The sequence below is a fragment of the Cygnus olor genome, chromosome Z, assembly GCF_009769625.2.
Source record: "Cygnus olor isolate bCygOlo1 chromosome Z, bCygOlo1.pri.v2, whole genome shotgun sequence".
Classification (NCBI taxonomy): Eukaryota; Metazoa; Chordata; class Aves; order Anseriformes; family Anatidae; genus Cygnus; species Cygnus olor.
This window is the reverse complement of record NC_049198.1, coordinates 63,387,747-63,402,299: the sequence shown is the minus strand read 5'-3', so window position 1 is coordinate 63,402,299 and position 14,553 is coordinate 63,387,747. Positions and strand designations below refer to the sequence as shown.

The following is a 14,553-nucleotide window of genomic DNA, read 5'->3' as shown; positions in this document are numbered from 1 at the left end:
TTCTTCAGCCATGACCCAGAATATTTTGACTGTTCAAATATAAATTTTTCCTGGGTCAAAAATTTCTTAAATGCTCTTTTTACATTGTTAACAAACACCTATTTATACGTATGTGAGTCATACTGCAGTTGAACTATTTTCATTGTCAGTAATGGAGTAAAGTATTCAGTTGCAGTATTGCCAGCTGCATCATCTGGCCATACACATTTTAGAAAAAGTTATTGGAGGTTTGGTTATAAACATAAAAACTTGACAACAGGGAGAAGATATACCTAGCTCACAGTCTAGTTACATTGTTCTGAGATGTTGTAAAAATTGTTTCTTTCTGGCATTCATTTTCACTTACGAAGAATTGACTTCTGTAATTATTAAAGAAACTAATTGAGCTGAATTTCCAAAGACCTACTTTTATAAATAACATGGCGTAGCACTTAAGCTGTGCAATTTTGCAGTTCATTTATTTTTTTCCTGCAAGATTACATAAATAGTGGCTTCAAGTATAAAATTTCAGAAATAAATTGATACCACTTTTCCTTCTAATATACCTGTTGTCCCTGCATCAACCCTCTAGCACAATTTTGACGTATTCCTTGTCTAGCTGGGTTTAAAAATGAAAAGGTTACAGTAGCACTGTTTAGTTATAAATAGAATAATGTCATTATTGTGTGCATTAAAACTGATGCATCACTATTTTAATAGTGTAAAAATGACCAAAAAATCTTAAAATATTGAAAACTAATCACCACAGATTCATTTTACAGCAGGCTTTCAAATCTCAGTACCTTAGGAGTTTCATATTTGTAATGTCCTTTTAATATGTAGTTAATCTGTGGTACCTGATGCCACCGAAGTGTGTTGCTGGATTTGTGGAAGTTAGAACTAATGTTACAGCCCTTTGAAGGAGCTGAATAAGTGGTGAGACCTTGCAAGCCTTTGACAAGATACATCAAACAACTGTTATCTCAGCCATACAAAGAAAACAAGATACAGGAGGGTTATTGTGCCCACTTTGTGTGTGTCATCTTAGCAGCGATTCACTACAACTTCTGACCATCCCTTAACTACATTTGTATGTATGTGTGCATATGCATGGGCAAACAAAAGTACACAATCAGGTAAGATAATAAGCATTATTCTTGTCTTTAAGCTCTCTAAAAATGTGTCTGCCTTTGGAAGGTACAGAGATTATCAGACAGAGTCTGGAAGCTTTCAGGACAGTTTTTATTTAGGAGAATACCAAATCATGTCTCTTCTAAAAAAAGATTCAACCCCTCCCTTAAACTAAATTCCTGTAAAATAAAGGAATGAGGAGATGGCCAATTGTTTTCTCACATCTCCCCCTAAAAAAAGATTGTATTGTCCCAAGGAAGCAGTGATCTCATTTTGATGACAGTTGGCTTCAGCTGTTTTCCAGCAACTTGCAGCTACTGGCATACCAGTTATAGTGTGACTATGGAAAGCTAAACTGGACCTGCGCATGGAACTCCTTGAGGAACTGGAACATGCTTGTTTTCATGGCCTAGCAGAGAAATATTAATGCTGTACCTGTAAGTCCACCATGGTCAGTAAGCTGCACGCGCTGCGGGCTTGGATGATGATCTTTGATAGGCATTCATCACCCGGTGACCTGCTACCATAGCCTTCCTTTGGCTTCGCATGCTCTTCCCACCTTCCAAGCAGCATAAATAGCTGCTTTTCAGCTACATCTCTTCCCTCCCTGCTCCTTTTGCCCCAGGATTATACTACATTGTGTACGCATCTATGGAGAAGGTTAGATGGAATATGTTACCCACTTCACCTAATGAAAAAAGCAGACCTAAATAGCAGTTTCCTGTTTTTCCCCCTTCCCCCCCCCCAAGTCATTTGAAATCTGAAAGAACAATCTACGTCTTGATTTAGTTGCTAATACTGCCTTGGATATAATCTATACCCTCATCAGTATAGCAACTATTTATCTGTGATTTCAGTACATGAGTACATGAGCTCAAGTGACCTTTTTTTAAAAAAAAAAAAAAAAATGCTTTTGAAAGTATGACAGAGGGTATACTTTAACATGAAATCAAGATTCCAGTTTGCATAACCATTTCCAGAGAAAGCTTCTTTTTAAAACTGTTTTTCATTGGGATTTGGGCAGGTCAGCCAACATTCATGGTTAAGAGGCAAACATCTGTGCTCTGGATAAAACAACTGTCGAAGGAGATTATAGTTGTCCAGAAAAGTTCCATAATACCTTATTTTTATGGTTTTCACATAAATGAAACTTTCTGGGAGAAGAAAGTTTGCTACGGTGAAAATCTTGGTACCCAAAAGCACACTGTGGATACTACTTGGACAGTTTATTTAGACTAAGTAATGCAGTTAGGGTTTTTTGGTGGGTTGCTTGTTTTTTAATTTTTTTGATTGTCTTAATCTTGCATTTGTTCTTATGAAGAAAGAAGTTCTAAGAAACTAATCCATACTGAATTATTATTGGTACTTGAGTTTGCATACAATATCTGAAGTTGCATTGCAATTTTGACATTCATATCTATAGCATTATATATTCTAGTTTACCATGTGATGTATTTTCCTTCTATGAAGATATAGTAGTTGTATCTTCTTAGAGGCCATGTCTAAAAGATATCTCTATTACATTATCGCTTGGTCTATATCACAAATGAAGATATCTTAGTGTTAAAACCACAATTGCTCAAGTGACCTTTTTTTTTTTTTTTTTTTTTCTCCCCTCAGTACTCAGTTTTATTATTTAGAGCACTAGTTTCCAATTTTAAAGCTGATATTTATAGGTAGGACTCCCTGAATCAGTATCAGCTTTTCCTCATGAGTTTGGGAAATACAGGAACTGAAGCATATCTTCTAACGATCTAGCAATGTTCTACGCACCAGTTTCTGGAGAAACATCCCCTATGGCATTTACTTCCATTAGGGAGCAAATTGAAAAGAGTCAGCTCATAGCTTTGGGATGTCCCATAGTTACACAGTATCAAGCAAAGCAGCAGGCTTTAACAATTAAGAATAATGGAGTTAAAGAGGTAAGTTACTTGCCCAATTTTCCCAAGCAACCGAAACCTGTTTGCTATTTGTTGTCCTCTCCTGTGGGAAAGTTTTGCTGCGGTAGGTGGAGGACAAAGGTGGAGCTTCCTACTGTTACTGTGATTTAGATATAAATTGCTGTTACCATCACTCATAAGATGTTCCACTTTCTACTTTAAAAATCTTAGTGCTGGATTTTAAAATCATACTTCCTGTTGGCTTCATGACAAAATAATTCCTATTCCAGTTTGTATTAAATGTTTGGATTTTTTTTGTTTGTTTGTTTTATTATGCACATAGGTATGAGCTGAAATGAAGTAGAAGGCGGCCTTGTACAACGTATCTTTTCTCCTATATGTGTTTCTTTTTTCTTCTGTCTGTAGGTGTTTTGTGTGCTACATAGACATTTCTGGGCACTATTATTCTGAAGTATTATTCTATACTTGCTAGTTGTTGTGAGAGAAAATTGTTGGCTTTTCACCCACTTGTTCTCTGGTTCCTGCTGGCAGCCCCACTAGTTCTTAAACATGGTAATTTAGAGCCCTTCATTTGCAACAGCCTTTGCAGAACATTTTTTATTAAGTTTTTCAGAATTCATTTATCTTTGATTCTTCTGGCCAAGCCACAGCTAGTAGCAGATTAAGAATATTTTAACATTTGTGTCGTGTGAGGTTTTTTAATTCAGAGAGCATGATGTCATAGATGGAATAAATCAGCCCATATTACAACACCAACCCTTCTGTTCTTGTATGGGAATGGCAAGGGACTTCTGATCCATTTTGGAACAGCACTTAGAAGTTATTTGGCTCTCTTGAGCAGAATGTAGTCTCCCTTAATTTGAAGAATCAATTTCAGTAGCTGGGCTTGGCTTGGGCCTTGAGGAGAAAGTTCCCTGGATGTTGATGTTCCAAATACACTACTGTTAAATTAAGGGATCCTGTGACATGAGAAGATGGTCGTTCCCCAGTACTGAAGTGCTTAGCTGATGCTCACAGTTTGCTTCACTGTCTGGATTTGAGGTACTGTGGTTTCCTTGTTTTGTTTGGGGTTTGGTTTTATTTTGTAGAGTCAGGATCTACAGCTGTGCATCATCTGCTAGGCCTGCTAAGAGACTGCAGCAGTAGAACACATTGAGGCAGTGCTTTGAGCTGAGGGGAAGTAAGCGCATTGGTCCCAGGATGTGATGTGAGATCAGCTGTTACTTTCAAAAAAGCTGGTTCTGTATCTCAAGGATCTTGACAATTTGGCAACAGAAAAATGATCTCATGCTTGGAACTAAGGTGAGTCTCTGCCCAACTTGAAAGTTATCTGTCTCAATCATACACTGCTTACTTTGATTTCAATGGTACAGACACTCCCAAAGGTGTATTTCGTATGCCATCAAAAAAGAAACTATTAAGGAAAAGTGGAAAGGAAAGCTCAGCACTCTTCTGGGAGAAAGGGCTGTGATCAGACACTTAGATTTCATTAAGTTTACCTTACCATCTTCACTGTGATAAGGTCTACTGCCTACGGTAAGCACAGGTCTTCAACTTCGTCTGTGTAAGTAAGACGGTGTGTTTAATCTTGCAGTACTAGTATCCTACAGCACTGCAACCTACACTTTACTTCAAAACTGGAACCGAGAAGCTCACATAATAAAATGTAGAAGCAGGGAAGGAAGTCCTACATGAAACAATGTTGATGAAAAGCAGTCTTGGCTACAGTTAGGCCTTGGGAGAACCTTGGCTGGGGAATTTGTATTTCCCACCTCACTCCTGATTTGCAAATCAAGTGCTTAGGAGCACGAAGAGCTAGTAAAGGAAAAGGTGTTTATGTCATTTCATACTTGACTGGCTGTTCTCCATGTATCCATCTTGCTCCTTAATTAGTGGGCTATTCCCTACTTCACTTAATTGTAACTAAAATTGCTCTTCGGACTGGGGACAATTTCTCATTCGCATTTTTGGGGTAGTTTAGGTGGAAGCTGGCAGAGTGGGTATTTCTGAGAGATAATTGGAAGTCTGCTGTATCTGGTGGGAATAAGTTATGTGTGCTGTTCTGTACAGAAAAAAAAAAAAAACAAACTTCTGTAATAATATCAGAAATAAGAACTCTGGAATGTGCTTGGAGGCAGCTTGAGAGAAGAGACGATTTCAGGAGACACAGCTTAAAAGTAGCTTGTCTTTGCTGTTCAGTAAAGGAGCTGTCTGGATTTATTGTAACAGCAGAACCTCTTGGAATTTTTGTCTGCCCCAGAGCTCAATATGGCCATCAACTTAGGAAGCAACTGCACTGAATCAGTTTTTCTCAGGAGGGACTTCAAGTCTTCCATGTATTCAGTAAAGATTCAGCTCATCTGTAGAATCTATTTACTCATAACATGGTAGGAGTGCTCATATGCATCTGATTTCCAGAGAATGCAACAGAAGGTTATTTGTCAGTCTCTTTACCTCTTATTTTAGTCCATGTGGTTTTTATTTTCTTCCATATTTTTTTCTTTTTTTTCTGTTCTTTGTGGAGATCAAGTTAATGAATTTCTCACTACAAGAAGGACATCAAGGTGCTCGAGCAAGTCCAGAGAAGGGCAACGAAGCTCGTGAGGGGTCTGGAGAACAAGTATTACGAGGAGCGGCTGAGGGAGCTGGGATTGTTCAGCCTGGAAAAGAGAAGGCTCAGGGGTGACCTTATTGCACTTTACAGGTACCTTAAAGGAGGCTGTAGCGAGGTGGGGGTTGGTCTGTTCTCCCACATGCCTGGTGACAGGACGAGGGGGAATGGGCTAAAGTTGCGCCAGGGGAGGTTTAGGTTGGATATTAGGAAGAACTTCTTTACTGAAAGGGTTGTTAGGCGTTGGAATGGGCTGCCCAGGGAAGTGGTTCAGGCACCATCCCTGGAGGTCTTTAAAAGACGTTTAGATGTAGAGCTTAGTGATATGGTTTAGTGGAGGACTTGTAGTGTTAGGTCAGAGGTTGGACTCGGTGATCTTGGAGGTCTCTTCCAACCTAGATGATTCTGTGATTCTATGAAGAGATATTTAGGGTGAAATTTAGGGCTGTGATACAGGAGCAATCTTTTGCTGGCATGTCCCTAACATCTCTCCATGGGATACATTTTCAAAACTGTAGATGTGCATGTGCAACTAGTTTCTGCTTAATGAGTTTGTTATACTAATGTGTTACTACATACCAGCTCAGCAGTCCAGTAAGCCCCGACCAACTCAGGTCGTCAGTCATCCTCAAACCCTGAGTCTCTCGTGGAATCAAATGGAGAGCTTCCATAGTGCTCTGCTTATGCTCCCAGCATGGATTTTCCACTTAATTGAGTGGTATGTGCAACAAATGGCAAAATTAGCATTTGTTGCCGGAATGGGGACATGAGACCTCCTGTGATGTGGGCTGTTGACAAAAGCTATAAAAACATTTACATTTGTAATTAGTTCATAAGAATACATCCACTGCTAACTGCACAATATGATGATCCTTGACATCACACCATGAAGGCTGTTTTTCAAGTTCTGAGTCTGGAAAACATTGGATTTAATGGCAAGAAAAAACCCACTTGCTAACGAGTGGAGGCTCATAGAAAAGAACACATGAGAAGGCAAGTTAGAATGGGGAATAATATTACTTACTATTTCTACAGTATATTGGGTTTACACGGCAAGGTTTTGGTAGCAGGGGGCTGCAGGGGTAGCTTCTGTTAGCAGACTCCAGAGGTGGCCCCACGTCAGATCAGAGCCAGTTTCAGCTGGCTCCAAAGGGACCCACTGCTGGCCAGAGCACAGCCTGTAAGTGAGGTTGTTTGCGCCACTGTGAGAGCAGATTTAAGAAAGGGAAAAAAAAACTGCTGGGCAAAACTGCGGCTGGGAGAGAGAGAGGGGTGAGAGCCAGCCCTGCAGCCCCCAAGGTCATTGCAGCAGGAGGGCAGGAGGTCCTCCAGGCACGCAGCAGCAGTTCCCCTGCGGCCTGTGGAGAGGCCCCTGGTGGAGCAGGCTGTCCCCCTGCAGCCCATGGGTCCCACATGGAGCAGATCTCCACGCTGCAGCCTGTGGAGGAGACCCCAGTGGAGCAGGTGGATGTGGCCTGGAGGAGGCTGCAGACCATGGAGAGCCCCCGCAGGAGCAGGCCCTGGGCCAGAGCTGCAGCCCGTGGAGAGGAGCCCACGCAGGAGCAGGGGGTCTGGGGGGAGCTGCCGCCCTCCGGGGACCCGTGCTGGAGCAGTTTGCTCCTGGGGGATGGATGGACCCCATGGTATGGAGTCATGTGGGAGCAGTTCTTGACAGCCCCTACAGGCTCAGTTCGGGAAGGACGGCATCCCATGGGAGCGTCCCCACATGGAGCAGGGGCAGAGAGTGACCGAGAAGGAGCAGCGGAGATGAAGTGCTGCAGACTGACCACAGCCCCCATTCCCCGTTCCCCTGTGCCACTAGAGGTAAAGGGGAAAGAAGAGGGTTAATGGAAGGAAGGTGTTTCTAGTTTTTGTTTGGTTTTGTTTTGTTTCTCACTGCTCTAGCATGTTAGTAATAGCTAATAGGTTATATTAATTTCCCTATGCTGAGTCTGTTTTGCCCATGACAATAATTGTTGAGTGATCTCCTCGTCCTTATCTCAACCCCCTGAGGTCTTTGCATTGTATTTTCTCCCCCTTTCCCTTTGAGTGAGTGAGAGAGCGTTTGTGGTGGAGCTCAGCTGCCCAGCTGGATAAAATCACCACATGCAGATAAAGGAATCAATAGAATTACTTTTACTTTTCACTTTTAATTAACTGGGTGAGCTGGGCCATCCTGGTGGTTTGTATGAGATGCACTTTTAAGACCACCTAAGGGCTGAGACATCTCAGTGATCTCTCTGTGCTGCCAGCTGGCAGCTGGCCACAGAGAGAGGAAACGGGGACAATGACTAGGCTGCATGACGGTCTGTTTGGTTAGAGTAGAAAATACCTATATTCAGAACATCAGGGACTTCTAAAGCTCTATGGTTTTCATCAGTCATATGAGAAATGTACCATCTCTTGCAGGCCGTGCTTTTTTGTACTCTTTAGTGGATGGTACTGCAGTTATTAACATGGAACCAATACCTAGCTGCTTGCCAGTAGCGGCAAGAAATGTCTGCTTGCCCCCTTTACTCATATTTGTGGAGAAATCTTTGTTCCCCATGAACAGGCCTCTATCACCATGAGCCAAAACATTTAGAAAGCAAATTAAGCACTTGAAAATCAGCCTTATGACCCAAGCATATATTTTAGCAATATTAAAAAACGGAATATAAAAGTAAGTCAGTCAATTCTTTTATTCACCCAACAGTGAACATCGGTAGACAGTAGAAAACATTTTGAAAGGCATTAAAAGGTTTATGGTATCCACCATACATAGAGCCATAAGTTTTTTTTTTTTTTTCTAAACAACAACAACAACAAAAACTTCCAGTTATCTAACCTGTTAGTTGAAGGCATGATTTTAGAACATACATCACTTTTGCTTAGTACACCACATGAAAATTCACCTTTTACAAAAAGAATTCACCTGTTGTAAGCAAAGAAGCATAACAGAAAAAAATATATATTCAACATCACAGGATAATGCTTGGGGGTGGTTGGCAAATTTTGCTGGTCTAAAAAGCCTGCTATGTCAGTAAAAGAGTTAAGACAAATATTTGCTGGTTCACACTGCTTATTATGAGACAACATAAAGTAGACTTGGTCTTCCTTTTTGACTCACTTTTCTCGTTATCAGTTTCAACCACTTTAAACCCTGTCTAGCTGAGCTTGGAAACTGGATATCCTGCTGTTACTCTCACACTATGACTCACTCATTTAAAAATCACTTTGACACCTGCTATTGATTTGTGGCTTGACACCTACTCCATCCAAATTTCCACCTAACATCACCCTGCTGTGATTAACAGTGGTAGTGCTTTACGCTCATACCTGCTTTCAGACTGATGCTATTTTCTGATAGCTCTGTGACTTTTGGAACAAATTACTTTCAAGTGTTAAGGGAACCTAATGAATTCCTTGCATTTTGAGTGGCTCTTTGTATTTTGATCCCTTTTATAGGGTCAAGTTTGATTTAAAAAATATAAAAGTGACACACTTTCACTTTAATGCACTTTATGTTGTGCTTTCCAGAAAAAAAAAAATCTGTTGAGGAAATTGCAATGTTATTTATTGTTCTGAAGTGTGAGCTTTTTGCTGATTCTAATCACAGTGTGTGCACCAAAACAAGGAAGCTATAAAAGATCCTGACTTGATAACAAGGTATGTTAACTACCTGAAGAACAAATTATGCTATAAGAAGTACCTCAGGGCCTGACCCTACTTAGGGACATGTAAACACTAGCTTCCAGGCAAATTCAAGAGAAGAGTCTGTCTTTTTTTTTTTTTTTTTCCTTTGGATAGCCCCTGATCTGAAAAGGGCACAGAAAAATACAGAACCCAAAAGGCCAGAGCTGAAATGGCTTGTTCAAGATCAAGGAGGAAGCCAGAACAAGTCCCAAAAGAGAACCAAGTTCTCCTAGACTCATTTATAGCCAAGTACACAGAACCATTCTGTGTTAGACAGATATCACTACGTTAGGGATTATGCAAATATATTTGATGCCGTAAGGATGACTAGGTTAGTTCCTGTCTAAGTGTCTGAGTATTTCCAGTCTGAACCAGAGGTTTCCAGAAGCGTATGAACAGTTGACTAAGCTGGGTATTTGTGCTGTTTGCATGCATTCCCCTAACAAATGATATCCTAAACTCACTGGGCGGTACAGAAACATGCCCCCAAGCACCCAAATAAAAATGTGGGAACAAGCGAGAGTGCACAGTGCTCAGCAGACAGCACATTAACTCCTTACTGCAGGACTCTCTGTGCACTGCACTGTGCTGGCATTGGCACTGTTGTCCTGAAAGACTTCCTTCCCTTCTCCCAGGTGGGAGCCTGATCCCATCGTGTAGCAACAACAAATAAAATATCGAGGATGAACCAAATCTCACTGAACATTAAGAGCTCGATCTGTTACTTCCTCAGGAACAGCAACCACACAGTGACCTGGTGCTCGGCCCTCCTAGAAAACTGCTCCCTTCCACTGTAAGAGCAGCACAGACAAATCACAGCCAGAAGTGTTCTCTTGGTAATAGACAGCCAATTGCTCCAGTCCTTTCCCTGCAGGAATACTTGCTCTTATGCTGAGCAGTATTAAAATGAAACAGGTGATCTCTGGAAGTGTAATTACTTGTGAGTGTATTTTATTCTGATTAATACAGTGCCAGAATAACACACACCCAGTGGACGGAGCTCTTTCTGCACACATTCAGCAATATTTCCGACACTTAAAATTCATGATTTTTAATAGACTGTTTAGCTGCCCTGCTCCCTTGCCTGTGTTCAGAACAATTTTTTTTTTTGGTAGTTTCCAGTATGTATGCCTTACATGCCTGTGTAGCCAGAAGGGTGCCATCATGTGGCCAAATCTATCGGCTAAGCAAAACCAGCGTGTATAAAAGCAGTGACTCTTTGATGTGACCTGCGCATAACCTTTTTATAGCTTTTTTGGATACGAATTTCTTTGCTAGTGTTGGGCTATCTGTGAATGGCGGCGCCTCAGCGAGTTGTATTGAAGCACCACGCTCCCTCTAGTGTCCGAACTATAAATTGCACTTATAGGACTGGGGTAACTTCGCCCTGCAAACTGAACTGCGTGTAATAACAGCGCGGCCAATACGTCTATATTCCTAATGTTTCTAAAATGGTGAATGTTATAGACTACCTGAGGTCAGAAATGCTAACTTCTTCTACTTTGGAAGTCTCCAAGTAACTAACTCAAGTAACTATCACCTCTCTTTAGCGTAGACAATAAAGCACTAACAGCAAAGGAGATAATCTGCAACAGCAACAAAAAATTCTTTCTGCTAGCTCTGTAAATAATCCAAAATACGTGAACTGTACAAGAAATGTTATCATGAATTAAAATTTGTCTCTGCTGATGGAGTACGCTGTTGTCTTCCCCAGCAAAATGAGCTAGTCAGCTGCTCTGATTAATGGGCACTCATTACACCATCCTCCGTTCCCTAAGCACCTTTTAGGTTTAAGACAGACAATGCAAAGGAGCAGGGAGTTTATATCTCCTGGAGACTCAGGCTTATGATACTCTCAGTCAGCTGTGAGAGTGAGCGAGTAAGAAGAAAGTACTCCATGAGATCCCTGTCCATAGTTCAGATAAAATTTGTCAGCCCAGAGTTGGGTGGATAAAGCTGGAAAATCCTGCTTAGACCTAGTGCTGAGATCCAGAGGAGTGGCTCTAGGAAACTCCAGCATAATTACATTCTGAGTGAATGAGTCTTGCACTGTACCGTACCTGCAATGATACAATTAATAGGTATGCGCACTCCTACTTAACACGCCAGATTGCTTCCACAAAATACATAAACAGTTACTAGCAACTGCTTAAAGTGAACTGTAAGGAACAAAACATTTGGATTACTACCCCGAAGTTAAAGGATGTACTCAGTGCTCCACAACTGTATATGTTATGCATCTCTTCTGAGGTTTTCAGTCTACAAAAAGGAAGCTGTTTATTTTTCAGGGTTATTTAGAAGCAAATATAGTTAATGTTTCTATGAAATTCATTTATGACTTGAGCCCAGTGAAGCTGATGGATTTCTTTAAACTGACTTTCCATAGCAATGAAGCAGACCCATAGAAGATGGATGTTAGCAAACTGTTTTAAAGTAAATGAATTAACTGCCTGGAAATGAAAAACTGCATTCAAGTGTATTTACTCTGAATTTCAATAAAGTATGACAGACCATCAATTTATGAATGGAATGAGGAAAACAAAATTAAAACTTCTCCATCTCTGTTTTAACTTAGCAGTTTGCTATCTGTGAATAAGTAGTCTTTGATCAGGTTGGCTGTAAAAAATCTGAAAGCTGTGAGTGGGATCACATTACAGTCACCGTGATTTCTGAGGAAAACAAGCCATTTCTAAGATGTGGAAATAAAGGAAGTTAAAAGTTGTTCTCTAAAATTGACATGTCTTCACAGTATTGATTCTTGGAAAATCTAGATTCTCAGACTTAACATTTCCCTCTCCTGAACTGAAGCCTTTGTGGTGGGTTGACCTTGACTGGTTGCCAGACACCCACCCAGCTGCTCTCTCACTCCTTCTCCTCAACAGGACACAGGACAAAGTAAGACTAAAAAGCTTGTGTGTTGACATAAAAACAGGGAGATCACTTACCAGTTACAGTCATTGGCAAAACTGACTTGACTTGGGGAAGATTATTATTATTACTTAATACAAAAAGAGAGTAGGATGCTGAGAAACAAAGAAAATTATAAAATATGCCTTATCCTTCACCCTCTTTCTTCTGAGGCTCAACCTCTCTCTTTCACTCCTGACTCTTCTACCTCTACCCCTGTGCTAGAGCAGGAGTTGGGGAACGGGGAGTTCAGTCAGTACATAGCAGTTCCTCTATGCTGCTCCTTTCTTCTCACACTTTGTCCCTGCTCCAGCATGAGGTCCCTCCCATGTGATACAGTCCATCAGGAATAGACCACTCCAGCGTGAGTCCCTCATGGCCCACAGTTCCTGCTCCTGTGTGGGCTCCTCTCCAAGGACTGCAGCTTCCTTCATGCCACATCCACGGGCTGCAGTGTGGTTATCTGCTCCAATGGGGTCCTCCACAGCCTGTAGGAGGACAACCTGCATCATCGTGTTCCTCTCCAAAGGTTGCAGGGTCTGCTCTGTAGTGCCAGCTCCATCTTCACTGACTGTGGTTTCTGTTGCATGTTTTTCTCTCATCTCTCCTGCAGCAGTTACACAGTGTTTTTACCCATTCTGAAATACACTTTCCCAGAGAGGCCTGTGCACTGGGCTGATGTTAACCCCAGGCCCCAGTACAGTTAACTAGTGATAGGACTAAAGGGAATGGCCTCAAGTTGCACCAGGGGAGGTTCAGGTTGGAAATGAGGAGACATTTCTTCTCAGAAAGAGCAGTCAGGCATTGGAACGGGTTGCCCAGGGAGGTGGTGGAGTCACCATCCCTGGGGGCATTTAAGGAAAGGTTGGATGTGGTGCTTAAGGACATGGTTTAGTGGGTGACATTGGTGGTAGGGTGACGGTTGGACCAGCTGATCTTGAAGGTCTTTTCCAACCCTAATAATTCTATGTTTGGGGCCACCCTGCTGGAAAGCAGCTTGGCAGAAAAGGCTCTAGGGGTCCTGGTGGACATTAATCACGAGCAGGCAGTGTATGCCCTTGGCACTAAGAAAGCTAATGGTATCCTGGGCTTCATTAGGCTAAGCATTACCACCAGGTGGAAGGAGGTGATCCTTTCCCTCTATGCAGCACTGGTGTGGCCACCACTGGAGTGATGGGTCCAGTTCTGGGCACCTTAGTATAAGAAACATGGACATATGGGAGAGAGTCCAATGAAGGGCTATAAAAATGATGGAGGGACTGGAGTGCATCACCTGTGAGGGAAGATTGGGAGAGCGGGGACTGTTCAGCTTGGAGAAGAGAAGGCCAAGGGAGATCTTACCAATGTCCATAAATACCTGAAGGGAGAGTGCAAAGAGGACAGAGCCAGGCTCTTTCCAGTGGTGCCCAGTGCCAGAACAAGAGGCGCACACACACACACACACACACACAGACAGACTAAATGTCGGTGAACAAAAACGTGGTATATTTCATTTTATTTTTGATCTGAAGAACTCCTGCAGCCAGGGAAGCAAGCAAAGCACTGATGCAGACACCAGCCGTGTCGGGGGCCGGGTCCCGATGGGGACCGCCCGGTGCCATCGGTCTCCCCACCCCGCCGCCGTTGCCTACATTTCCCAGAAGGCGGCGGCGGCCCCGTTCCACCGCCCCCTCCGACACCGCCCCGAGCCCTGCCCGCTGGGGCCGTCGCGGCGGCGAGTGAGCGCAGCGCCATGGCGGAGGGGCTGCGGTTTGACGGCCGGGTGGTGCTGGTCACCGGCGCCGGAGGAGGTGAGCGGCGGCGGCGGCGGCGGGGGGCTCCCGGGGCCCTGCCGAGGGCCCGGCCGCGGGTGTGTGCGAGCGGCTCCGGGCGTTACCAGCACGTTGAACCGAGGCGAGGAGGGAGCGGGGCAGCGGGCAGGTGCCGGGGCTGCCCGGGGGGTGCTGCGGGTCCGTCCCGTCCCGTCCCGCGATGTTGGTGGCCCGCGGGCCGCTGCCGGGTCGGGAGGGGCTCGGGGGCGTGCAGCTGCTCTCAGAGCCGCGCCTCGACTCTGGCAGCATCATGGGGCTTCCAGAGAAGGCCAGCTGTGAGTTCAAAGTTTGGGGTGGTTCTCAGCTGCTAAAGGAGGTTTTTTTGTTGTTTTTTTTTTTTTTTTGTTTTTTTTTTGTTTTTTTACATAATCCTCTGAGGACATTCTGTTTTTCCACAGTGAACTCTCCCTCTCCCTTTTTTTATTCCTTTGTGGAGCTGCACACACATACCAAGAGCTCGTTTCTGGAGCCCAAACTGTGATGTAGAACCATTAAGGTTGGAAAAGACCTCCAAGATCATCTGGTCCAGCTGCCCTCT

The 14,553-nt window shown here is 43.0% G+C and overlaps 1 protein-coding gene across 1 annotated transcript in view; it reads left to right on the top strand.

Moving 5' to 3' along the window:
• The first annotated feature begins 13,829 nt into the window (after positions 1-13,829).
• The window catches only part of HSD17B4 (hydroxysteroid 17-beta dehydrogenase 4), a 62,744-nt gene continuing 62,020 nt past the window's right edge, over positions 13,830-14,553 (top strand). Inside the window, exon 1 of the mRNA XM_040540514.1 lies at positions 13,830-13,994. Coding sequence (XP_040396448.1) covers positions 13,937-13,994 — 58 coding nt within the window. The 5' untranslated portion in view covers positions 13,830-13,936. The remainder of the gene's footprint in view (positions 13,995-14,553) is intronic.